Source organism: Odontesthes bonariensis, chromosome 8 (assembly GCF_027942865.1).
Source record: "Odontesthes bonariensis isolate fOdoBon6 chromosome 8, fOdoBon6.hap1, whole genome shotgun sequence".
NCBI lineage: Eukaryota > Metazoa > Chordata > Actinopteri > Atheriniformes > Atherinopsidae > Odontesthes > Odontesthes bonariensis.
In genome coordinates, this window is record NC_134513.1 from 26,463,201 (window position 1) to 26,489,887 (window position 26,687).

At 42.6% G+C, this 26,687-nt stretch overlaps 2 protein-coding genes and 1 non-coding gene across 8 annotated transcripts in view; 1 reads left to right on the forward strand and 2 right to left on the reverse strand.

Moving 5' to 3' along the window:
- The window catches only part of LOC142385514 (protein NLRC3-like), a 31,157-nt gene extending 24,248 nt beyond the window's left edge, over positions 1-6,909 (reverse strand). Inside the window, exons 1-6 of one of the 4 annotated variants that reach the window (XM_075472123.1) lie at positions 6,850-6,909; positions 6,478-6,666; positions 2,562-2,688; positions 1,838-1,948; positions 1,604-1,753; positions 693-806 (exon numbers count right to left, since the gene is read on the reverse strand). In XM_075472123.1, the coding sequence (XP_075328238.1) occupies positions 693-806; positions 1,604-1,753; positions 1,838-1,905 (332 nt within the window). In that variant the 5' untranslated portion in view covers positions 1,906-1,948; positions 2,562-2,688; positions 6,478-6,666; positions 6,850-6,909. Of the gene's footprint in view, positions 1-692; positions 807-1,603; positions 1,754-1,837; positions 1,949-2,561; positions 2,689-6,477 lie in introns of all 4 variants that reach the window. The other 3 variants (XM_075472124.1, XM_075472122.1, XM_075472125.1) reach the window with 3 other exon arrangements.
- Positions 1-26,687, forward strand: part of LOC142385517 (NLR family CARD domain-containing protein 3-like) — a 369,716-nt gene that overhangs the window by 90,940 nt on the left and 252,089 nt on the right. The gene's annotated exons all lie outside the window — the stretch shown is intronic.
- On the reverse strand, positions 26,370-26,442 carry trnar-ccu (transfer RNA arginine (anticodon CCU)). Its single transcript has one exon. It is a non-coding gene; the product is annotated as a tRNA-Arg (tRNA).

Here is a 26,687-nt window from a genome sequence, read left to right on the forward strand (position 1 = left end):
TGAAGTGCCCTGGAGCAAGGCAGCCAGAGCCAGGATCGGACTGGTTGTACTGGGCAGCTCCCAGTGTGAAGGCCTCAGACGATGACTGTACAACATCATCTGATGATTTATTCCCAAAGACGGGAGACAAACTTTCATTGTATCTTCCAAAGCTGTGTTTAGTTCACTGGAAGAAGCAGAGTTCCTGTCTGTTTACCAAGTTTCATTTCAGCCTCTCAGGACAAACTTTTGTTCTGTTGCTCACTAATCTGAACTTGTCAAAGCTTTAAGCAGCTAACCAGCACCCTGCTGACTGTTCCTCTGCTGAACCTGGAACACATCACACCTCCATCAGCTCCATGTGGTTCAGACGTTCAGGTTTTTAATTCTAAATAAATCTGTCTGTCCTCCTCCATCCAGCAGCACCGGCCCCCTGAGTGGAAGTTCCTGCCTCCACTGTGTTAGAGCCAAAGCACAAAGGCGCCCCCTGCTGGACCAGCTGCTGTCCTACAGACACTCAGAAACACCTCCTCCAACATCATTCTTTCCTCTCTGACTGCTGTGCTGGTGGGAAACATCCAACACACACCGCTTCACATATGAACATAGAAATGGATGTAAAGCAGAGCTGAACTCACATTAAACACACGTTGGAGGAAAAACTGTTCAAACTGACTCATTTTACTCTGTTACAGCATTTACACTCAGCTCACCTCTGAAAGGATGGATGTGGGTCTGATTTGAAGTAAATAGGACGACCCATTGACCAGTCGCTCTTCAAAGACACACAGCTGGGTTCAGGTTCAGGTTCAGGTTCAGGTTTGGATCTGAGAGAAAAACATTTGTTCTATTAAAACTCACAGATTTCCTGAAATTCAAACACAATAAAAACGCTTTGTTTTAATAAAGAGTATGGGACCAAACATATAATTACAGACCTGGTGGACCAAATTGTTAAGAAATATGAATAAAGGATTGAAACATCAAGGATCTGAACCGCTATAACTCATTCATTATAAACCAATAATGTCTTCCTTTGACCAGGGACTCTTCCAGGACACACAGCTGTAATCAGCTCTGAGTCTCTGATGGACTCTGACAGAAAAACACTTATTTTATTAAAACAGACATGTCCAGGAAAAGTCTCCTTCGCTGTTTCATCAAACTCAGAAATACATGATGACTGAAAAAACATCAGGATACTTTCAATATATTAGACTCCCAGTAAAAATCCATCAATGTTGTTTCCATGGAGACTCATCTCTTAATAAGAGGAGCAGCCAATGAGGTAAACCCTTTTACAGCCTGATAAGAGATCCAAATCAGTCTCCAGGTGAGAATCCTCTAAAAGACTTCAGTTACATCTCTGACCACAGGAAGTAGGCAGCAACTCTCCTGCAACTCTGTCATCAAGAGGGAAAACAATTTTGGCTTTCCTGAAACCATTTCACTGACCAGTTAGTAACTCACAGAGACAGCTTTCCGTAGTATTAATGTTGAAAATGTGTCATTTAAATCAACACAAACGAACAGACACACACATCAATGCTGATAAGTGTGTGAAAAACTGTTCAAACTGACTCTGCTACATTTTACTCTGTTACAACATTTACACTCAGCTCACCTGTTAAAGGATGGATGTTGGTCTGATTTGAAGTCAATTGGACAACCCTTTGACCGGTCACTCTTAAAGGACACACAGCTGGGTTCAGGTTCTGGTTCAGGTTCAGGTTCTGGTTCAGGTTCTGGTTCAGGTTCTGGTTCTGGTTGGTTCCTGTGAATAAAGGTGGTTTGGTGATGTGAGTGCTGAGCTCTGACATGGAGAAGAGTCATGGACAGTTAGAGATGGTCCTCTCACCTCTGAGCTTTGCTCTGGCTCTCATGTTCCCCACACAGAGAGGTTTTAGTGTCCTCACACTGATCCATGCTGCTGAACTCACATCAGCTCACACACACTTTCCACCTTCTTCTGCAGAGGAAACACAGATCATTCATCTGCACATCAACTCACATCCTCCTTTCCATCATCTGGGCTTTAAAAAGATCAGCTGCTGTACTTCCATCATTCCACTAGATGGAGGCATGGAGCAGCACAGACATCATGATCCTTATGATGATGATGATGATGATGATGATGATGATGATGATGATGATGATGATGATGATGATGATGCTAAAACATTTCCATTCACTGACACACACTGATTATCTGAACCTGCAGCATGATGATAAATCTGCTATCTGAAACACTCTGATGGGCTGAATGCAGGACTGAACTGTACATGAAGAGCTACACTGCAGATAAGTAGCAGCAGGACTCCAGAAATCCATCCTGCAGGATCACTGCAGACTGACAGGAACCACCAGGGGGCGCTCACTGCTCTCTGTTAAATATTATTTAACTTTATTATATATATTATTATATGAACCCACTGATGAGTCCACATGGTCACACCCAGAGGCTCCAGACACGCCTGAATTATGATCCTTCATAAAAAGGTTGAGGATCAGAGTCCAACAGGATCAGAGTCCAGGATTAATCTGTTTTACTGTGAGTGTGTTCAGAGAGCAGTGTCACTTACTCAGCTTCTTCCATGAACTTCTTCCCTCTGCAGCTCTCTGCTGTCTGTGTGTAGAAGTAGAGGAAATCCTCTGCTCCTTCTCCGACATCAGTCCTCTGTGCCTGCAGGCTACTGTCACTCTGAAACTCTGCACACCGTAAAAGAGTCTTAAAGTGATCAGAGGTCAGCTGCTGTGGCTTTATATGACGGTAATTCATCAATAAGTAACCTGCAGAGCAAACAGTTTAAACCGAGCTGAGGCCTTCAGTCCAATCACTGATCAGCACCTGAATCATCAACAATCAAACTATACACGCTCTCCGGCCGCTTCATTAGGCACACCTTAACATTACTGAGTTGGACCATTTTTCTGCTTTCAGAACTGCTTTAATTCTTTGTGGCGTAGATTCAACACAGTGTTGGAAACACTCCTGAGGTTTTGGTCCATATCGACATGACTGCAGTCGACAGACAGATCTGGTGAACTCTGTGTCATGTTCAAGAAACCAGTTTGAGACGATGTGAGCTGTGTGACACGGTGCTTCATCCTGCTGGAAGTAGCCATCAGGTCAGAAGATGGGCACACTGTGGTTAGAAAGGGATGGATGTTCATGTTGTTTATGCCAAATTCTGACCCAACCATCTGAAATCAGACCAGGCAGCGTTTTCCAATCTTCTTCTCTCCAGTTTTGGTGAGCCGGTGCTGCTGCATGTTGACAAGTCTGCTCATTGTCCTCTGGATGGTTTCTCTTCTTCGGACCATTCTCTGTAAACCTTAGTTTAAATACTCAGACCAGCCCGGCCCTGTTCACTCACTTAAATCCCCTTTCTTCCCCATCCTGATGCTCGGTTTGAACTTCCCCACGTCTGGATGCCTCAGTACACTGAATTACTTCCATGTGATGATGTGCTGATGAGCTATTTGCCTTAACAAGCAGTTGAACAGGTGAACCTCACAAAGTGGCCGGTGAGTGTGTATAAACACTGAAGGTTCCTGTTTATGCAGCAATATTTCAGTTCAACGAGAAGGTGATTATTTCTATTTAGTTTAAGAGAAATCATTGAGTCTCGACCACAGTTACACATATCTGATGGTAAAATGACATGTCACTGCATAAGCTGTAAGAAACACCATTTAATGCTGACAGAAAGGATCAAATACAGCTGTTTGTAGCAACAAATCCAGGAAAATTGAAGGTCAACATTAAGTATACAGAACTTATAAAAAGGACAGAAGCTGCCCAAAGTGTTCTCCTGTCCAGAAAAAGTTACAACCAAACAAAAAGCTTTCAAATGAAGCAGGAACACCTCAGTTTGATCCGTTCCAGCTGCTCTTTTCTGCTGAGGAAGGTTCCTAAGTGAGTAAATAACCTGCAAATATCAGCAGCAGCCATGATAAGAGCTGGCTGAAGCCTCTCAATGCTTCCTTCATTATCTGCTCATGAAAATGAAGCAATGGCAGGACGGAGATCAACTGATTTATGTCTGAACCAGAAACTGACTGATATGCTGTTAATAAGATAACCTTCTACCCTGGGAAGGTTCCATCTTTGTCTGTAGGGTCCATCTTATGTTTAAAAGTACAAATAAAATGTCTCAGATAAAAACTCGAATGAAACGTTTTAACTTTTAGTTGAATTCAACAAAAAAAAAAGAAACAAAGATGAAGGATTGTTACTCACATATAAAGCGAAGGAAAAAGCTGAATAAAACATCACAAACTGATCCATAAAGTAGACAGAACACCTGAATCTACTTCATTTCATCATAAGACAATATTAGTGGATTATATGTTCCATCAGAGCTGCACACAGCTTCATAACTGACTACAGTCAGACACGTTAACTGTTATTTTATTCTGAAAGGGGACACAGGAAGCAGCAGGAAGCAGCAGGAAGCTGCTGTGTCTGACTGTAATGGAGGAGCTGACGCTTTAATTCTATGAAGATCAGTTCTTCATGTAGAAAATAAACATCATCAGCTGATCATCGTGTTCTTTGATTCCACTGTGACACAGGTGAGCTGCTTCCTGGAATGAGTCAGAGCTCCACCTGTGATACAGGCAGCACAGGTAGGACCTGACCTACCAGAGGAGTTCATGTAACAACACGCCTTCAAGTTCCTGAACAACAAACTCTGATCTAAAAATGCTGCTTCCCTCTTGTCTCCTTTTCCATTTATTCTGCCGTTCTCTTTGATTCAGCCTCTAAATTCCACTCTGCCAGGGGACACACGAACACTTCTCTGCTTTCTTCAGACTGCTCTATGCATCAGAATCATTCAGAGCAGGTCTCATTAGTAAGGTCCCATCTGAGTTTTTCTGTGTCCACATGAATAGGAAGCATTCATGTTAGTGTTGAAGACATCACTGTTGGTATCAGAGTGGTCAGCAGCGGTCATTTAGACACTAATGATCAGCTGCACTCAGACTGTGTTTGTAAGGAGGTGGACTGATTGTAACATCAGCTGCTCTGCTCAGTGATTTTCACTCAGTCCAGACTAAATGTGAGAGATTCTTTACCTCCTGCTCAGAGAGAATTACACACACAATGACCTTTCCCCTGACTTAATCCCAAAGCAGGTTCTCTGCTTTAAAAACACAACACTGAGTTCTGACTGTCTACATTTTATCACTTTGATATTGACCGAAAAAAAAAAGAAGCTAAAAACATGTTGATTTACCGTCAGGTTCTGCAGTTCCTATATTTTGGTTTTCTTGTTGCTCAGAACATGTAAACAATCAGATCTGACAACCATGAAGAACTGTTCAAAAGTCACCAACGTGCACACAGATCTCATATTACAGGATATGTATTACAGACATGTTTGTAGTCCTGTTGCTGCTTCAGTTTAAGGCTGAGCTGATGGAAACACTTTATATTCCGTCGGCTGGTTTCATCTGCAACAGTTTCAATCAATATTCAATAAAATAATACTTAAAAAGATAAATACACCTTTGAAATAAATCCTGAAACTAATAAATAAAGAATAGAAATGCATGTTCAGAACTAAAAAAAGTACAATAAACATGATTTTATATTAGAATTAACAATCCTCAGTGAAACACTTATTTATATTTTCTAAAGTCACGTTGATTTCTTCTTTGAAATCCTCATTAGGAATTAAAACATGGAGACAGAAACAGCTTTGAAATATTGATGATATTAGTCAATCAGACACCCAAAATAAATCAGTGATGTACATTCAGAGATTTATATCAATAAATCTTTTATTTCTTTAACTTCATCCTTTCTTTATATTTATGTGATGTATTTATTTCAGGATTTCTTTTCAGAGGTTTATTCATTTCTCTGACTGACATTATTCTTAAAGTATTTCTTTCTCTATATTGACTGAAACTGCAGTCCACAGAGATCATTGATAAAGCCAGCAGGTGTTTAATGAACTGGGCGTTATGAACAGTGCCCTCCTCCTCCTCCACACCACACCCTGTCTGAGCCGCCACAACAACAGATCTGAGCATGTGCAAACAGCTGCTGCTGGCACACCGATGAAGACAGAACAACTGGCTGCATACTGTCAGCTGTTGGTCTAAAAACTTCCTCCATTTGTCTCCAGCTGCTTCTGAACAGACTCAAAGGCAGTAAACAGGTGGGATGGGTCTGTGACTCTGAGCTGAAGTCTGACGTTCACTCCTGTGAAGGCCGGGACGCTCCATATTCCCACATTTAAAAACAAATATCCAGCCCACAAGCCGACATCTAAACACGTCTCATCATGTTTTCACACTTTCTGCCTTCCTCACATTCTGATCTATTTCCACTCCCCTGTTTCCTCCTTTCTTAACTGAGTGTTGTAACAGAGCTGTTTCCCTGCAGGATCAATAAGGTTTCTGCAGTCATTCTGATCAGCTGTTTCCTGCTGAAGCAGCAACACTTTGACAGACAAAAGAAGCTGAAACATGAAAGAGACTCACTGCAGAGTCCTGCTTTTCCTCACAGATGGAGGCGTTGGGTGGTTGGAGCTGCAGAGCGCTGACAGACGGAGGACTTCATCCGAGCTGAGCTGGAAACACTGACGGACTCACACTCCTTTAAGATGACTCTTCTCTGTTCCAGCTTACCTGTAAAACCTGAAGGTTCAGTTCTTTGGAACACTGAGTTTCCTGATGGAGGAAAGATAAAACAGCAGAAGTCACACACAGAAACAGACAGACAGAGAGACTCTGACAGATGTGTGAACATCTGTTCTGCAGCAGTCCTGTCAGAACTTTAACTGTGGGTCACTTCACCAGGTGGAAGCTTTGAACAAACACATCAGTGTGTGTGAGAGTCTGTGCGACTCCCACCTGAACACTGAAGCTTCCTGACATTGTTGCAGGTGAACTGCTGCTGTCAGCTGGAATGTTGTCAGATTTCTGTCACCACCTCATCTACCAGCAGAGGCTCACAGCTCAGCTTCCTCTCCTTCCTGTTGACACGTCATGTGACCCGTCATGAGGGAGCTGCTTGGCTTTAGGTAAAGGAAGTCAGCTGATCAGTGCTTATGGATAATACTCATCCTCACTTTGTCAGAACCACTGTAGGTTCTGGTCTGAACCCGCCCTTCCCTCTGCCTTCTGTCACGCTGCATCCCCCACCTCACACTCTGCTCCCCTTAGCAAAAAGTACTTTATTCAAGTGTACTATGAATATACTTATTTTATACCAAAACTGAGGCAGTATACTTGAAGTTTACTTTTTATATACTATATTTTGTATACTTAAGAATAGTATAGTGAAGTATACTTGGCTTATACTGAAAACTATAAAGAAAAGTCTAAGACTAAGAACATTTATACTAAGACTTTAGTATTAAAGCTCATACTTGTACTTTAGTATACTTTTGACTTCTTTCTGCCACAAAGTACTAATACTTTGTTTATCTTGATCCAAGTACAGAATAAGGTCAAGTCATTGACTCAGCAAAGAAAGACTTTATTTCATTGAGGCTCTTTGTTTTTTAAATGCACATCTTTAATGATTTAAACAGCAGGTAATCTTGTGATTTTGTAAATACATTACAGTCTAGTATACAGACAGTATGAGTTCACTTTAAGAATGCTTTAAGAAGTATATTTCAGGTATACTGTATAAATATTTGAATGGATAGTGACTGTCACATCTAATGTGGGTGACCTGGGTTTAAATCCCCTGCATGAAAGGCACTACCTGCAGTAGGGGTCCTTAGGCGAGACCCCCTCACCATACCCGCCTACCGGTGGAAGTCACTTTGGATAAAAGTGTCTGACAAATACATAAACATAACCAGAATGCTACAACTAATATGCTAAGCAAACTTACAAGTACACTTAAGTTATACAACAAGTATTATTTTTAGTATTATTAATTTTTTAGTTTTAGAAATGTATAGTTAAAGTATACTTGAAAAAACTAAAATGTGGACTGGAAGTATATACCTAGTACATCAGTAGTATATAGATGAGTGTACTTTTGTAAACTTAAAATGACCTTATAATGTATACTTAAAGTATACTTTTATAAACTGAAAAATGTTCCAATTTAGTCTGAAGAAGTATTAAATTAGTATACTTTCTAGTACACTACAAGTACATGGTACGTAGTATACTTGCTATACTTATACTTAAGCATGCTTAATAAAATGAACTTCAAGTACTACTTTTTGCTAAGGGTCCAACAGTCTTTCTTATTCAGGAAGGTTCCAAACTGAGTGAAATGAATAAAATGGAAGTATCTGAGCAGCTGCCATGAAAGAGCAGAAGCAGACAGTGAAGGGGCGGGGTTTATTCCAAACTCTCAGCTGGTCTCCCATTGGTTACCATCTATGATGTCAGCAGGGGACACATTTCTACTGTCTCCTGAATCCAGGAGGCGGTGTGGTGGAAGCGGTTCTGGATGAATGGCTGATGGTTCCTGACTCCGAACGTTCATGTCAGTCACAGAGCTTCTTCTGGACTCTGACATCTTCAGTAATCTGACACTTCAGACTTTCTTTTCCTGCTCTCACACATTAAAGCAGGAGCGTCTGAGCTGTGAATGTGATGAGCATCGGCCATCTTTGCATGTCTGAGTTTACAAGCTGCAATTCCTGTTTGAAACGGCTGTTTTCAACCAGCTCGTGAAGAAATCTATCAACCCCTCCAAAGTATAAAACATTCAGAGTAAAGGTTTGATCAGAAACAAAAATGAAAAAGATGTCCCTTAATGAAGAAGATCTATCAAGATCTCCTCTAACAACTTTTTCTTCAACCTTCTTCTTTCTGCATCTTTCTAATGAGTAAAGAGAGACTTTAGTTCCAGCTTCATCTTCATCAGGAGCAGTGTTGGGAGTAACAGCGTTTAAGTATAACGGCGTTACTAACGGCGTTGTTTTCCCAGTAACGGAGTAATCTAATTAATTACTTTTCTCATCGTTACAACGCCGTTATCGTTACTGAGAATATAAAGTGGCGCGTTACTACACTTTGGTTGTAGGCTTTCGGCTACACATCAGCTGCATGCTGCCTGGAGAGAGCAGGGGTGGGGATGATGACACCGTTGCAAATGCGATGATGATTGGCTGTGTGGGCGGAAGCCCTGCTCACGCTGTCTCACTGCACGCGCTAAACACACACAAGACAGCGGCGACAAGACAGGGAAGTTCACAGGTTGCGTTCTCTAACTGGAAGTACCGGCACTACTTCTCACCCGTGGAGATAAAAGGCAAAAATGTGTATGTAACATGCACGCTGTGCCCAGGGAAAAAAACTTTATCCACGTCTGCCTCAAGTAACTCAAATCTAATGAAGCACCTTACATCAACCCATGCGAATATGAAGCACTTGTTGCTTCTGCAGGCTGCTGCTAACCCAACACCAGGCCCAAATGCAGCGTGAGCCCCAGCTAAGGAGACGGAGCCACTCGAAAACAAACACTCGATTTTTCGGGTCAGAATTTATTTGTTAATTTATTTCTATGCATCATATGGCAGGCTGCAATCTATTGAGTTCAAATAAATACAGAATGTTCTAAATTACTGTATTTAGTGTTTTTATATCTTCTATATAGGGAGTATAGGGAAATATTCACTGAGTCTGGTTCATTTTTTTTTTTCCTTTAGCACAAGTTTCTTGTGTTTACCTTGAATGAATTCAATCAGTTAATATAAACATATTTGATGTTAAAGATGTTATAGAACAGTGGTTTTCAATAGGTGAGGCGCGCCTCCCCTGGGGGGCGCCAAAGAGTCGCAGGGGAGGCGCGCGAGCCCGCGAAACCCGCGAAAAAATATAACGGTTTCTGTCAACATCTCAGTAGACTGATTGTTCGTGCTTCCGTGTGTGAATAAGCAGGACTAGTGAAAAATGCGTCGTTTTCTGATACCACAACAGAAGTCAGCAGAAAGGGAGGAGCCCCCCAAAAAACGTAGGAAATACGATCCTGAATATTTAAAATTAGGGTTTACGTGGTCTGGTTCTGAGAGCGCACCTCTGCCGCAATGTGTTGTGTGTAAAGAGACATTGGCAAATGACAGTATGCGGCCATGTAAACTGCGCCGTCATGTAGAAACTAAACACACGACTTTAGTTGACAAGCCACTGGAGTTTTTTCAGAGGAAACTTGATGAATTTAGATCACAAAAAGCGGTAATGCTTTCGTTTGGCACCACTAACGCTAAGGCAACTGAGGCATCTTATCGAGCTGCTCTCCATATAGCGAAGGCAGGCAAGCCCCATACTGATGGAGAAACTTTTTTGCTCCCTGCAGCTAGAGATATGTGTTCAGTGATGCTGGGAGAAGCAGCTGCAGCTAAACTTGACACGATCCCAATGTCTGACAACACCATCCAGCGACGAATATCCGACATGGCTTACGATGTCAAAGAGCAGGTGGTGAACAGTGTTCGCAAAAGCCCCATCCACGCCATTCAACTGGATGAGTCCACTGACGTTGCACACTGCGCTCAATTGATGGTGTACGTCAGGTTTATTGAAGAGCAAAGTGTGCGCGAAGATTTTTTGTTTTGCGTTCCCCTCCCTGCCCGCACAACAGCAGATGAACTTTTCAAGGCGCTGAATGATTTTTACCAGGCCGAAGGCCTTGAGTGGAGTCGGTGTTGTGGCATATGCACGGATGGGGCAAGGGCCATGACCGGCCGTCACAGCGGTCTTGTGAAACAAGTGCAGACCGTTGCCCCTGCCGCTGTTTGGAAACACTGCATCATTCATCGCCAGGCTTTAGCAGCAAAAACGATGCCCAACGAATTGCGTGCGGTTCTGGATAATGCAGTGAAAATTGTGAACACAATTAAATCACGAGCCTTAAACGCACGCCTGTTTAAAATCCTGTGCGATGAAATGGGCGCTCAATTCAAGCAACTGCTCCTGCATTCCGAGGTGAGGTGGCTCTCTCGGGGAAAAGTCCTCACCAGGCTCTGCGAGTTGCGAGAAGAAGTCTACCTCTTCCTCACCGAGATTAACTCCCCTCTCGCAAAACATCTGGAAGACATGAACTGGCTCGCGCTGTTGGCATATCTGTCTGACATTTTCGAGCGGATCAACACCCTGAATACTTCTCTCCAGGGCAAAGAGTGCAATGTTTATACGGCACACGACCAAGTGTCCAGCTTCAGGAAGAAGCTGGATGTGTGGCGTGCCCGTATTGGAAGGGGCTCTGTTGAAATGTTCCCAACATTGGAGGATGCGCTGGAGAAGACAGCGCTGCCGCTCAGCTCTGTGAAACAGGTCATCAGCGCGCATCTGAGCGGGCTGCGCGACCAGTTCGGACAGTATTTCGGAGAGGAGCCACTGGGAAACCAGTGGGTCAGAAACCCCTTCTCATTCCCACCTACAGTCCGAGATGATCTGAGCATACAAGAGGAGGAGGCTCTTGTTGAGCTCAGCTCAAATGTGGACTTGAAACAGAGACTGGTGGAAATGCCGATTACGCGATTCTGGTTGAGTGTCGAGAGCGAGTTTCCCCATGTGTCCGCCAAAGCCATGAGAGTCCTGATCCCCTTCACCTCCACTTACCTGTGTGAATGTGGGTTTTCTGCTCTCACCCTGATCAAAAACAAATACCGGTCAAGGCTACAAGTACAAGATGACTTGCGGCTGTTTCTGTCTTCTGTACAACCCCGCATTGAACAGCTGTGCGCATCAAAGGCGCGTCCGCATTGTTCGCATTGAGTTGTTAAAATAGCAACAGGTTTAAATTGTGTATAATTAGCCTAAAAAGTAAATCAGAATATGGAATATGTTGACGTCTATCTTTATTATTATTAGGCCTATTATTATTATCATTATTTCAGTTGACGTCTCCTGTTGACATGAGTTAAGTTGGACACTGTTTAGTCTGCTGTTGAAAACGATCGTTTATGAATTTGTTCTAATGACAGTTCAATTTTAGGCCCTCTGTTCCCTCTGTTCGTGATGTTTCCTCTAAGATGGAAATATTTGGATGGACATTTTATGAATAAGCCTTTTTTTATGAATGTAGGCTACTTTGTTAAAAGAAATACAATTAAAAAAAATACATGTATTATCAGTTGTTTTTGAAACACACCATTCTAGGAACACAAAAGAAAGATGCATTTACTGTAGGAACCTGGGGGGGGGGGGGGGGGGGGGCTTGGTTATCTTTACCTACTCCAAGGGGAGGCTCACATTCAATGAATTTGAAAACCCCTGTTATAGAACATAACAGCGTTATAGAACACAAAAAATAACGCCACAGTTACTTTGCTGAGTAACTAATTACTTTTACAATGTGGTAACTGAGTTACTAACTCAATTACGTTTTGGGAGCAGTAACTAGTAACTATAACTAATTACTTTTTAAAAGTAACTTGACCAACACTGATCAGGAGGATTTAAGTGAAGCAGCTTCTTATCCTTCATCCGTGTGTGCAGCCACACCTTCATCTCTTCTCTGTGAAAAAATGTCGCCTGGCTGCTCTCACTGAGCATTCTTATCATTTTCTTGTTTCCATAACATGCATGAGTTGTATCTTGGCGCGTCTTGTTGTCCCTCTGTTCCCAGCTTCCTCTATTTTAGATCTAAAGAAATGAATGATCACTTTTCTTTGTGGGACACATTTTCATCAAAGTGTGGAGAATCAGTGTGAGACGATATATATGAATGAATGAATGAGTTCAGGGTTGGATCAAACAGCTCTTCAACATGTTGAAGTCATCAGTTACAGAGGAGACTGAAAGCAGTTTACAGCATTTAAGGGCTGTCAATCATCTTTAATGGTGCCACATGTGACCAGTTTGTCTTTGTTACCATAACTGGACAAACACTGATGATCAGGACTGAATAAATGTCATTGATCAATGTTCAGTTCAGCTCTAATGTAACTAATATCTGCTGGAACTGTGAAGGAAGGGGACTCCTTTGCCCTCTTGTGGTGTAAAGATAAACTGCATGATGTCAGTTTCATGATGCAGAAACGCCGTGAAGAAAATAAATGTGGAAATATATAGACTTTTCACATCTTTTTGTTGAAGCTCCAACCTCCATCATATCATAAAGATCTCATCCATCCTTTTCCTGTTCCTGCTGCACACACCTGTTGTAGGATAACCAGCAGGATATCAGTCTCCTGAGGTGACACCGCAGTCTGTAATACAGATGTTGGAAAATTGTTCAGAACAACATACTCACACACACACGCACCAAATTAAGCACAAGCTGTGTTTGTAGAACCAACAGGAGGCTGTTGATGTCTGCGGTGATTTTAGTGACATTAAGGCCCAATCCCAATTCTATTTTCTACCCCTTCGCCTACCCCTCGCCCCTTCAAACGTAGGGGTAGGCGAAGGGCTAGGAATGTCACCCCTTCGAATTGGGACAGCACTTCACACTCACGAACGTAATAAGTCCGCGCCGTCAGTTGTTACGTAACCAAAAGCGACAGCTTCAGCCAGAAGTAAACAAACATGACCGGTGCTGTGGTGTTCGCGCTGTCCTGGGCTATTCGGATATCTTTAGAAATATCTGCGTCGAATCGACGGAGTGCCATCAGGCGAAGGCGTCTTCGACATCTGGGAGCATTGCTGGATCTTGTTACGGTATGTAGAATAAGAAATTAATGCAAATAACGCGTGTGAGTGAGCAGCTGGTAGCTTCCAGAGCCGGCGTGTGAATATGATAACGTGTGTTTGTGTTTGAAAGTGCTTCTAACTGTACATTTGTGATATCGTGTAATATAGAAACAATTTGCTTGTCTCGTTGGATTTGCTGATTTATTGATTGGAGTAGTATCCTAACCTGGCTAACCTAGCTGAAAGCATAAGCTAACGTTTAGCCTTTGTTACTCGCCTCGTTCCGTTTGGAATAAACATGCAGCTCATGCGTTTTTGAAGCGGTTTTCTTTGTACCAGGTTCAGATTTGATGACTTAAATAAATGCACTGCATTGTGTGTGCTATCATTGGGCCTCATGCAAGAACATTTTCGTATTTTTATTCTAAATTTCTCTTACTTTTTTCGTAAGAAGGTCTCGTACGAACACGCCACGTCAGATTCAACAAGCGCTCTTAACTTCGGAAAAAGTGTGTAAACGACCTGCGTAAATGATGAATCACACCTGTGCGTATCTTAAGTTCACGTGCACGAGGATAGTAGATTTGCATACTCCACGCCCTAAATGATACCATATAAGGCTGTGCTTCCTCTCTCCTGTGCCAGGAAGTGTTGAGTGCTGAGAATACGGGCTCTGAGATTAAAGTTCTGCTTTCAGAGATCCAAAAAGGAAAATCTGTCATTTTTAGCAGTGTCAGCAGTGGACGGGACCTGCTAAAGTGAAGAAATTGGAAGCAATTACGAGTGCTGTTAATACCATGTCAGCGAAATAAAAAAATAAATGGTTTGATATGAAAATGGCTTAAAAAAAAACGTCTCGCCATGGGCAGGCGATCGATGACTGCAACTAAAGCCGTGCAATCAGTTGTTGCCTCATCATGATGGCACTTTGATGGGGTGGTCCATGAGGGGGGTCTTCTGGCACCACAGCTTCTTGTCTGCCTGGGCTGGTTCAGGTTGTAGGAGACCCTCGTTCATGGCAATATTGCGCAAATCTGGCATGCCTCCTCTGGGCTATTTTGCCCCCCAGCTGTATCGAGACACACCCACCTGGCCTTCAGCAGTGCGCTCCACAACGGCACGGGTGTTTTGATGCGTATATGTCTCGTGCTCCAATTATGATTGGCAGTCCAGCCACGGCATGAAAGTCCCTCTTAATTTGCACTTGTTGGACAGCGGCGTATGGGAATTTGATGTACCATGGTTGATAAACTGATGAGAGCTTTGATGACCAAGGGGAGCGCACGACTCACAGAGGACTGGGACACCCCCGATCTGTCTCCAATCTCCCTCTGAAAGGTTCCCGTGGCCAAAAATCCAAGGGTGGTGAGGTCCTGGACGTGTGGTAGAATTGGGTTTGATCGGCGTGTTTCTCTCTGGAGTTGTGGCTCTAGCAATTAAGCTGCATATTTGCAGCAGCACAGTCCTTGGCAATCTGAATCGCGATCTCAGCCATTCGTCTGTCTCCACACGCTCTCTTCCAAGAGCCTGACGCGCTGAGGCATCCAAAAGTCGCAAGTCAGCCGCTGGTTACGCTTCCCGTTATATACAGATTCAAATTAACCTTCGATTAGTGCATATTTGAAGTCAAACAGAATAATGTCAGCATCATTGTTGGGTATAATGTATATATTTATTTATGTTTTCTTCAAAGTAATTAAATATACAATCCATTAGTCAAGCAAACGTGATTTGAATAACAGCGGACTATTTTACGAAACTCCTACGACAGCTCTGGATCACTCGTAAATTCTGTTCGTACCTGAAAGAAAACGTAAAATACGAAAAGATTGGTGAATGCGCAAATTCTCTTAAATCACTCGTACGGACGATTTAAGAACAAATCTGTGCGTACGAACGCTTCTTGCATGAGGCCCAATGTGTTGGTTTGGGAGGATGAAAGCCTGATCTTTCCATGTTTTTCTTTCCAGCAGACGGGTCATCCTACAAATTATTGGACCACAACGTGTACCCCAATTTTTTTGTTATCCCTTGTATAATAAATCTCTTCATACCAATATCCGTTCCAGTCGTTAATATGATGTTGATGTGATAATCATGCTCACAAACCTTTTGTCCTTAATTTCTTTTATTAGGCTCACATTACAGACTGGTAAGGCAGCTCATTTTCAGAAATAACAGCTTAAAGTGTCTGCTGTAAAGTGTGTGGTGAAAATATGGACAATAAACAGTATGAATATAAACAATATGAACATAAACGGGCAACAGTGCAATCATCGAGAACGAGATGACCGGAGCAGGAACAGCGGAGGGCACATCGGAGGTGCTGCATGGGCTCAGTGATGTTCTGGGGGAACAAGACACGACATGACATTATAGCATGCACTTTCATCCATTGTAAAAAAAATTTAAAAAGGTGTTTTAGAATGCGGTAGTGGTGGCTGTGTGTACAATAGGTGCATGGCGCATCAACTCACCGTAAAGTTTGTCTATCATGCGCTCAAACAGAGCTAAAAAGCGCTCCGTTTTCTGCTCGTGGCGCTTCTGCTCCTTCAGGCTCTCCTGTAGCAGGTAATCCATTATGGGATTGGACTTCCTACTTCTTTTTGGGGATGGGGATGACTTTAGAAACAGATCTTCGTTTTCGGCGCTAAACCTGATCAGGCTCTTTGTTTGTGCTTGAGTCCCTGTGAATCAGTCACGTATATGAATACTTGTGATAATAGGTAGCGAAATGACGCTCACGTCACTCAAAAGGAACTTATCTATGGTTAACCAACTACATTGCTTGTAAATACTCAAGTTACAATTTAAAAAACGAAAACTCTTTCGCAGCACCTTCACATGCATTGACCGATTACTCCATGTAAAATAGCGACTTTTCCCATGTGCGTTTATATCAGAAAACAACTACACATTGCCACCATGTTAAACTCACACAATACACCAGTTATCACAACCTAAAACGATTAAAAAGACTCGCGATCTCCCGGTAGTCGCGTTGTACTCTGGGAAATATATCATACCCCTTCAAACGGAGTCTGCCTGGCCGAAGCCCTCCGTTTCAAGGGCTACAACGGAGGGGTAGGGCTAAGGGGTAGGGCTTTGGAAGAGTATTGGGACAACACTACCTCTTCACGTGAACGCGCAAAACGGAGGGGAAGGGGTAAGGGGTAGGGCCAAGGGGTGACTTGGGATTGGGCCTAAGACTCGTTAGAGCGGAGTTATTGAATATTTCTGTAGCAGGTGTTGCACTTTGTAGACGGTCCCTTGGCCCTCGCCTCTGCGCCGGCTGCTTTGGAGTCTGGTGGCTGTGAGAGCGAAGGCGTCAGTTGCTGCTATAAACGGCTGCGTGACACCAAGTACAGCAGAGAAAACATCCCAAATGTCGCAGACACTAGTTTCTATATGTTGTCTTTTTAGGCGTGTTGAATCAGTTTTTTGGGGTTCACTCCTCAGCTGCTGGACTCCTGTCTGCTCCTCCAAACGGCTGAAAACTTTCTGCTGTAGCTAACACTTAAATGAAGCCTCTTGTGTTGGTTCTTGTGGACAACTTTCCTGTGAGCTGAAACATTTCAGAGTTCTCCTCAGTGCCTCAGACTGTATTTAGTGGGCATAATAACGGTGTCTTTAACGGAGTGAACGATCTCTGTGCTTCGCCCGGCAGATGCAGCCAGTGAGGGGGCGGGGCTTGTTCCAGACTCTCAGCTGCTCTCCCATTGGTCATTATATGTGACGCCAGAGACGGACAAAGTTCCTACTGGCTCCTGAAGCCGGTGTAGCGGAGGTGGTTCTGGAGGAATGTATGGTGCTGCACCTCACAGATGTAATATAAAGCTGTTTGATCTGATAACAGCGGAAACTTGTTTTACTCAGGAGTGAAGGAAGAGAAATGAAGGGCCCAAATACAAGCTCACAGGCTGGAGACAGGGAGAAATAAAGTTAAATCAAAGCTTAATTATTAGATGCTAGAAACCTGAGCCACTACAACAACATGAAAACATAACAATATGAGAATTGAAAAGTATTAAAGTTCCTTTTATTCCCCTTTTACAAACTACTTGAGATGTGTGTAAGTGCAGGGATTGTCCATCAGTCTCGACTGTTATCAATCACGTATCAGATCAACGCCTTTAGTGCTTATTCATTCATACCATGATTTTTATTTGTCCAAATGAATTCTAACTGGGACACTTATTGACTTTCCCTCACATGAGACTGTGTGTTTCTACTTTACATGTGAGCGTTCAGTTAAACTGAGCAAAATGTTCCCCATCCATACAGATCAACTTTTCATTTGAGCCATCGGACACGCTCTCAGAGTCATCTGCATCTATATTGTGTCCAAATGTTGGCAGCGCAGCAGCTTAATGCCTGAAGGAGTGAATCAGCCCACAGGAGGGGAAATGTGTCCAAAGAAAAGTGTCATGTTGAGTTAAAAGCTGAGACTTCAGTTTCCATCAGCAGCCATGTTTCCAACTCTGTGGCCAAGCAGTGTCCTTCATCACTTAGAGGTCTGATTATGATGCAATATGTCTGAGTCACCTTATATTCAAAGAGTCAGAACTGTCAAAAGCACTGAAAAATAATAATTCCAATTTAAAAACAAGGTTTTTCAGGAGAGTTTGCAGCTTCTGCATCCTGTGCAGCAGAAAGGCTGAAAGCAGAAAGTTGTTGGAGCCTCAGAAGAGTCTTAATTCTACCTAAACACACGTTACAGTGGATAAGTTCATCATGCATCATGTTTGTGTTCCACAGACCTTATTGTGTGTGTTTATTCATTCATATCTGCCATGAAGAAGCGCTGGGAAATGAAATGGCCGTTATTACTGCCCTCTAGCGGTTAAACCGCACAGCTACATCAATCAATGCTTCATGATTTAACCGGAAGTCAGATCACCAGTACCATGGTACAGCGAGAACTATAAAGTCTGCTCCGTTTAAATTTACTGTCACATGAAGTAGCCACGTTTTAGCACCACATTCACTCATTCTTTACTTAACCTTTAAACTAAATATAACCGGAGCTAACAAAGATGCTAGCTAACTGCTGCTAACTAGCTAGCGTTAACTGTAGCGTTATATACACTTGAAGAAAAAACCTGCGCCTTTCGCACAAAGAGGCCACCAACTTATTTACATTCAGTCACTCCTGAGTAAAACAAGTTTCCGCTGTTAACAGATCAAACAGCTTTATATTACGTCTGTGAGGTGCAGCACAGCGTTAACAGCGTTTTATTGTGAAAGGTCTCACCGGAAGTGTCAGTCATTTGTAACATCTCCCGCTTTACCTTTTCTGTAGATACCATCTGTGGCCACTAGAGGGCAGAAACGCCCTGCTCACAGCATAAAGACTGAATCTGCAGACTGCAGCTGGCTGCCTTCATCATATGAACAAAATGACTTTGGAACAGATTTCCCTCCATTTCAGACACAACGGGACAACAATGCTGTCAGTAAAACATTCAAACTGACAAAGTACAACAATCTTTACGAGAAGTTTTGTTTGAAACTGATCTATCTTTATATGACAGTGTTGTTAAAGTATTAATATGGCTGCTCTCTTCCATCATAAAACTTAATTTTATAAAGATTTCCCACATTTCAATGTAGTGATGGGATACTCGATTCCTTTTACTGACTCGAGTCTCTCACTACAGTGAATCGGGTTCTCGAGTCACTTGAATCAGTCACCCAAAGTGTGCGCAGGAATGTACAAACAAGTTCCAAATCATTGTGAAAAAGGCTAAAAGTCCAGAAGTCTCCAAGGCGAAACATTTATTTTTCTTTCTTTCTAAATAAATAAATTCTAATAACCCAAACAGCCAATAAATTAACATTCAGTGCGAAACAGTGCAAAATTTTAATAAAATGTATTAAACTGTGCACAAATAGAATATTTAAATAACCTAAACAATAGTGCAAAAGTAATAATATTCTAACATTCAACACTGCACCATTGGAATAAAATAATTATGTACAGAATGAAGGAACTCCCGCTTCCTTCAAAATAAAGCCGAGAGGGAGAGAGAGCTGTGAGCTGTGAGTCGGGTAAAATAAATCCTGGAAATATAAATACTGTTGGAGCTATTTATTCCTGATCTTCATTACTTTGAATTTGGTTCAAATGTATTCTTAGTTTACTTTATATTTTGGGGAGCTATTGACAGAGTTTATTTGTAGGTTAATAATTGTTTGTTTTGTGTTTCTTTGTTTCTTTGTTAGACAGGAAGAACTGTGGGTCCATTTCCTGTAAGTACAGGGACTGGTATAGGACCAGGATGGGTTGGGCTGGGGCCTGTGGTTTTTTACCAGAGCAGGAGAAGCAGCAGAGGACAAAGAAAAGTTACATCTGTGTTATTTGCTTTTTAAGTTTATATTTTTGAGTTGTAAACCACGTCCCGGAGAGATGTTCCAATAGTGGAAGGAGTGTTGTTGTGTTGTAGAGGGGCGGGGCATTATTCAGACGCACTCAGCCCACGAGCAGCAGAGCTCCTCAGCTGGCGTGTTACTCAGAAGATGACGTCATGAAGCTGCTGAATAAGGCTTCGGAGATTTGGATGAAGTTTCCTTTCTTGCTGCCCTTGAGTTAACGCGGCCAATGAGGTCTGCAGAGTGGTGTTCACACGATGTTCCCACGTGTTTAAGATGCTGCACCTACGCTTTCACATCACCTGTTTCACTTCATGCAAACACGGCACATTGCAAGCAAATGGAGTGCATTATGGAAGCTGTTTGTGCTCGAGATGTTTCTTTCATGTTTATTCTCTTTGGAAAGGCTTTGTATCCTGTGAAGTTCAGTTTAGGATTTGTTGGTTTTCATTTCTCTAGTTCTCGCGGCATGACTGACCACAGCCATGTGCAAATAAATGCCCGTGCATGAGAGGAAGGACTTGTGTTGGTGATTCCAACTGAAGGGAGTAACACTCAGTAATGTCAGTGATGCGTCCCTCAGGTTCAGCCTCGGTGAACACCTTTACTTTCTCTCACAGCCTGCTGTGTTTTTCACTGACTGATTCCATCTGAGTTATGAAGCCAAAGCAGGAAACCGTGAAAAGATGTGAAAAACATCTGGATTGAACTGATGTGTGTGTTTAGAAAGCCTGAACTTCTAAAGGTCCATGTGGTGACCATGTGTTCTGATGGTGTTGTATGAGTTTTATAAACTCTGAGGTGTCAAACAGAAGCTGTGAACATTACAAGCGGCTCTGCTGCCATTCCTCCAGAACCACTTCCGCTGCTCCGGCTTCAGGAGCCAGTAGGAGCTTTGTGCGTCTCTGACGTCACGAGCAATAACCAATGGGAGAGTTTGGAACAAGCCCCGCCCCCTGATTGGCTGCTCCTGCCGGGCTGAAGCACAGAGATGAATCCAGAGAGCAGAGCAGCCTCGTTCCCTCTGTTAAAGACACCTTTATGTCCACTGAATCCAGTCTGAGGAGAACTCTGAAATGTTCCAGCTAGCAGGAAAGTTGTCCACAAGAACCAACACAAGAGGCTCCATGTTTTTAAGGGTTAGCTACAGCAGAACGTTTCAGTGCTTTGGAGGAACAGACATACGGTGGCCGACACGTGCAAACGGCAAAACAAATCCAACAGTAAAACGCTGCAAGAGAAAAATGCAGCAATCACAAAAACGACCGGAGCACACGCGCTGCAAACTTCAAAACACAACGGAAGTTCGCCAGGCCACGAGGCGGTCTCGACCTGTGGGATAGGGGATCGACTATGGGAGATCTACCATATTAATGAAAGAGAAGAAAGTCAAAAGGTACGTTGTCATTTATTTTTTAAACACTTGGCCGTAATCCTTTACCTTATTATAGAAGAGCAGCGGAGTTATGTCGCTATAATAAGGTAAAAGATTACGGCCAAGTGTTTGAAAAAGACATAAATGACAACGTACCTTTTGACTTTCTTCTCTTTCATTAATATGGTAGGTCGAGACACCCTAGTGGCCTGGCGAACTTCCGTTGTGTTTTGAAGTCTGCAGCGTTTCTCTCTTGCATGTGTTTTGGGGGTTGCAGCGCATTTTTTTCTTGCACGTGTTTTGGGGTTTGCAGCGCATGTGCTCTGGTCGTTTTTGTGATTGCCGCATTTTTCTCTTGCAGCATTTTACTGTTGGATTTGTTTCGCCGTTTGCAGCGAGTTTGCACGTGTCGGCCACCGTACAGACAGGAGTCCAGTAGCTGAGGAGTGAACCCCAACAAACCGATTCAACACGCCTAAAAGGCAACCTACAGAAACTCAAGTGTCCGCTACAACATCGCTGTGTCCTGTACGCTGCTGCTGAGCCCAAAGCTGTTTTCAGATGGTTAAACAGCTGTGTTGATCATCAGGGGCGATTCTAGAGTCTGTGGGGGCCCCAAGCAAAAGAATCCTAGGGGGCTCTACCGACCAGTCTTCGTCACCAAAACATCTGACACCAACGAAAAATGTATGAAATAAAACCTCTTTTTATTCCAAACATGAAAAACATTGTTATTTTTAAAATATACATGTAAAGAATAAATAAATAACTAAACAAGACAAATGATAAAATAAAATAGAAATTGAATAAAATACAGCAAATTACTTTGAAAACCCAATATAAACTTTGTACAAAATATTTACAGTACATATTTACAAAGTATATACAGAAGTAAGTTCCTCATAAGCCCAGTTTACAGTATGCACTGCTTTTAGAAATGCTGCTTACGGAATTGACTTGTGCAAATGCTGATACTATGTCCTCCAGATCCAAAGACCTTCGCACACTACACTCTAGTGAACATGTTCACCACGAACATTCGCCACTGTTTGAGACAGTTTATAAAGTAACTAGACAATCTTTGATTGAATGCACCTCAGCTCTCGGGGGCCCCCTAGTGGCTCGGGGCTGCCTTGCCTGTTGACAAGGTGCGCCTCTGTTGATCATGCGTAATGTGGACACGTCATGGCTCCGTGAGAGTGCATGAGCACGCGCATGAGTGTGTTATATTTCACTGTGTTCATCTCATTGGGCAGCAGTGTCTGTGTATGTGTGTTGTGTTTTTTTTTAAAACAAAGTGAGCTTTTTGTATTACTTTGTTATTGATGATGTCAGAGCACGTCACATGTGTGAATGTTTAGACCTGGGGTCCGTTTCACAAAGCAGGTTCAACCAACTCTGAGTCTATTCCTGATCTCTGAGTTGATCTACTCTGAGATAGAAAACTCAGAGTTTTCACTAAGTCTATTCCTGATCTCTGAGTTGATCTACTCTGAGATAGAAAACCTGAGATAGAAGATAGAAAAGAGTTTTCGGTTCCAGAAACGCTGATTTGAGTGAGTTTCATCAACTCTGAGTAGGTTCACCTTGAGTTTAGCGCGTGCACCACAACTTTAAAAAGCCAGCATCAATGGAGCCCCGATTCGACGAGTCACCATGGCAACGGGGAAGAGGAGGGGCTACGTTTTTCACCAACCTCGAATTGGAAATCTTAATGCGCTCATACGGCGAGTTTCAATACGTTTTTAGAAATAAGTGCAACACCGCTGCAGCAGCAAAAGTGTAAGTTTAAATGTAGTCCTTTGCAATCCCAATAATATTACAGGGAAACTGCTTGAATGGTAGCCCATTAATTTATTTCATTTAGGTGCAATCCCGCAGGGGAGAAGCGCTCTTGGCAGCAGCTTAAGATGAAATATAAAAACATTGTTCAAACAGGTGAGACCTCGGCATGGAGGTACCTCATTTTGATCATGTTTTACACTGTAAAATAAATATTAAGTGGCTATTTGACTGCAGTTATTTTATTCCCAACATAATGCTGTTTTCACACACATAAACTATGTCTTGTTAAATACTTATGCCTATTTAAACTAACACAGACTTCGACTGAACCAACAGAAAGAAGGCAGATGCCCATAAAACGGGTGGTGCCCAGTACCACCATCTCTAACAGAAGGCCAGTGGCTGAGGGAGTCCCTGGAGGGGGCTCATCCTCTGAGTCCACCCCCAAGATATTTACGTTTTGCAGGCCTCGTTGGCACAGTTTGCTTTTTTTTCTTTTGTTCCAACAAAATTCTGATGGTGCCGCTCAAAAAGATAATTGTCTGTAAATGCTCAAACATCTATAATAACCATCTCCCGACGAATATTTAATTCTCTTCATCCTCGAGATCGTTGTCCAAAGGACATGTTGGTGAAAAAAGTTGCCTCCTACTGTGCCTAATGGACTTATAGAAGTAGAAGAACTCGCTCTGCTGACTGAATGAATGAGGAAATCAAATGGCGTGTGTGGCTGAAAGAGGGCGGACACAGAGAGAAACTCCAGGTTCATTGAACAAAACCTGGTCCCGACCAGGGGGGTATTCCTCGAAAGTAGCTAAAGAAAGCCAGGCTGCAGCCAGAAAGCGTCGCTTGAACTAGCACCATCTCCCAATTAAGCCTCAAGTCGTTCCAAGAAGACATTTTAGCTGCATCTCGATGAGGCTGATCCAAGCGAGGCTTACATAGCCTGGCTAAGTGCACGAGGAACGTAAGAAGCCCTGACGAGTGGATGGTGGAAAAACGGAGATCTGTGTGAAAAGGAGAGTAAGACAAAGCGCTGTTATTTTTTCGTCAGCTGAACAAATAATGCTGATGGAGCTGTATGAGGATTTTAAAAGTGTCATCACCAGAAATGGTAATACAGCTGCGGTCAATAAAGCGAAGAAACGTCATGGCTAACAACTGCTGACAGACTAAATGCGTAAGTTATGAAAGTTTCATACCACTGACATTCATTTTACTGTCCTCATGTATTTATGCTCTCCCCTTTGTGTTATAATTTGTTTACATAAAGTATGCTGAATTGTCTCTGTATGAGATGTACAGCACAAATATACTGGCCCTGCTCACTTTATTAATAACCCAATAATCGACACGCATCATCATACTTTGTGACTATAATATCGTGAGTGTGTGACCCACATATTATTTTTTCACTGTTACATCTCAACAGGAGCTATCTTAACAGCCAAAAGCGTACCTGGCAGCAGGTGAAGGTAAAGTACAGGAACATATTTCAGAGTGGTAAGTAGCCTTTGAAGAAATGTGTTTGTCCAATAAAGAGAGCACCAAACTAGATATGGAATACAAGAAACTGAAAATAAAAAAGATCAAGCTAGAGATTATGAAACTGGAGAGGGATGTTAGTATAAATTCAGATAAAGGAGAATTTCGTGTTGTGAACTGTATTTAATTCTGTTTTCTCTCCACAGCTTGAGAAACATGTAATAATAATTAAACAATTCATCACAACTTGAACTCAAACTTGTCATTATTGTACGGTTCATGCAACGTGTTAGAAATGTGTTTTTTACATTTATATTCACAGTGGGGTGCCATGACCCAAACGTGTGGAAAGTTATAAATCATCTCTGTCCATTTAGCCTTCTTACACTTGTTCTGACTTAAACTGCTACTGTGTCAATGCTAAATTATGAAAAGAAGTTCTAACTCAAAGGTCACAACAATAAGGATCAAAGGAAATATGTGTCCCTGTACAGGTCCCTCACTGTATCAGGAGAAACTGAGTCCTTTCAGGCACTAGAACCTCCAGGGACTCAACGTTGCCTGAAAAGTGCATGTGCATGTGCATGTGCATGTGCATGTGCATGTGCATGTGCATGTGCATGTGCATGTGCATGTGCATGTGCATGCCCTTGTTCCTGGATCAGGATATGGCGTGAGGAGGTACAGCCAGCATGCATAGCCTCTGTCCCCAAGCAGGACACCATTGAACTCTCCTGCAGAATAAGAGAAATGTTGGATGGATATACATGTGTTAAGACTTGGCAATTTGATGCAATATGTGCCTTATATGGCTATCTATAATAAAGTATGACGAGCACTTTAAATTCCTTAAGATGACCTCTACACCTGACCTCTCATTAGATTACCAAAATTCTGCCTATGCTACACCTTACTTCAAAAGTACACTCCTTCAGGTAAGTAAAATTCTTGCGCCTTGTGCAAACCTCTGTGCCAGTGAGGATGCTCAGAAGATCCTAGAATCATCAAATTTTCGGTTTACATAGTCAGCCTCCACGGGTCCAGCAGGGGCCTGGACAATGTGACAATGTTTAAATCCAGACTGAAAACAGTTCTATTTAGATGTGCATATGACACCTGAAAGTATTTATCTGCACTCTTCACTTTAATTAATTATTTAATGATTTCTTTGTTTTTTGGAATGATTTTATTGCCTTCTTGTGATTTTATGTAGCTGTAAAGCACTTTGAATTGCCTTGTGTACGAATTGTGCTCTACAAATTGCCTTGGATGGGTACATGGGTACAGTGTAGTGCACCGATAACATTAGGGAAGCCTGAGGGAGATGATGAACTTAATGCAAATACTTCAGCCAGTAGGTTGTTTTACATTATCGGCTACTGTAAATGTGGAGCAGCAGTCTGAAAGGACAGGTTTTTTAGACAAGACATGAGATGCGGGAGCGCAGAATTCTAGGTGAACATTTCTTTTGGGAGTCTGTTTCAGCCGGTCGGACATTTTTTGAGTTGCAGCTAAGCTAAGCTTCAACTTTAGCCTGCCCGAGACCAGGCCAGTTCAGCAGCATAAATTACCATGGTTACTCAGCGGGCATTCAAATAAGCCACGTTTATGAAACGGAACTCTCGCTAAATTTAGCCAGAAGTAGCGAAATAAGCCAGGCTTTCCGCTAAGCCAGCTTCGAGGAATACCCCCTAAGTTTTTTTAATGAGAGATGTTGAGTTTGATTTGAAAAGTTATACATAGCAGAGGATGGTTTCTGTCCATCGACCTCTGGGTTATGGGCCCAGCATGCCACTCTGCTACACACCTCAGATGGGACTCGAACCCACAATCCCTGGCTTAGGAGGCCAGTGCCTTATCCATTAGGCCACGGAGGCGCTTCTGCTGTGCCACTCTGCTACACACCTCTGATGGGACCCATACCCACTATTTGTTTTTAGTGAGAGATGTTGAGTTTGATTTGAAAATGTATACATAGAAGAGGATGGTTTCGGTCCATCGACCTCTGGGTTATGGGCCCAGCACGCTTCCGCTGCGCCACTCTGCTACACACCTCAGATGGGACTCGAACCCACATTACATTACATTACGGTCATTTTGCAGACGCTTTTAACCAAAGCGA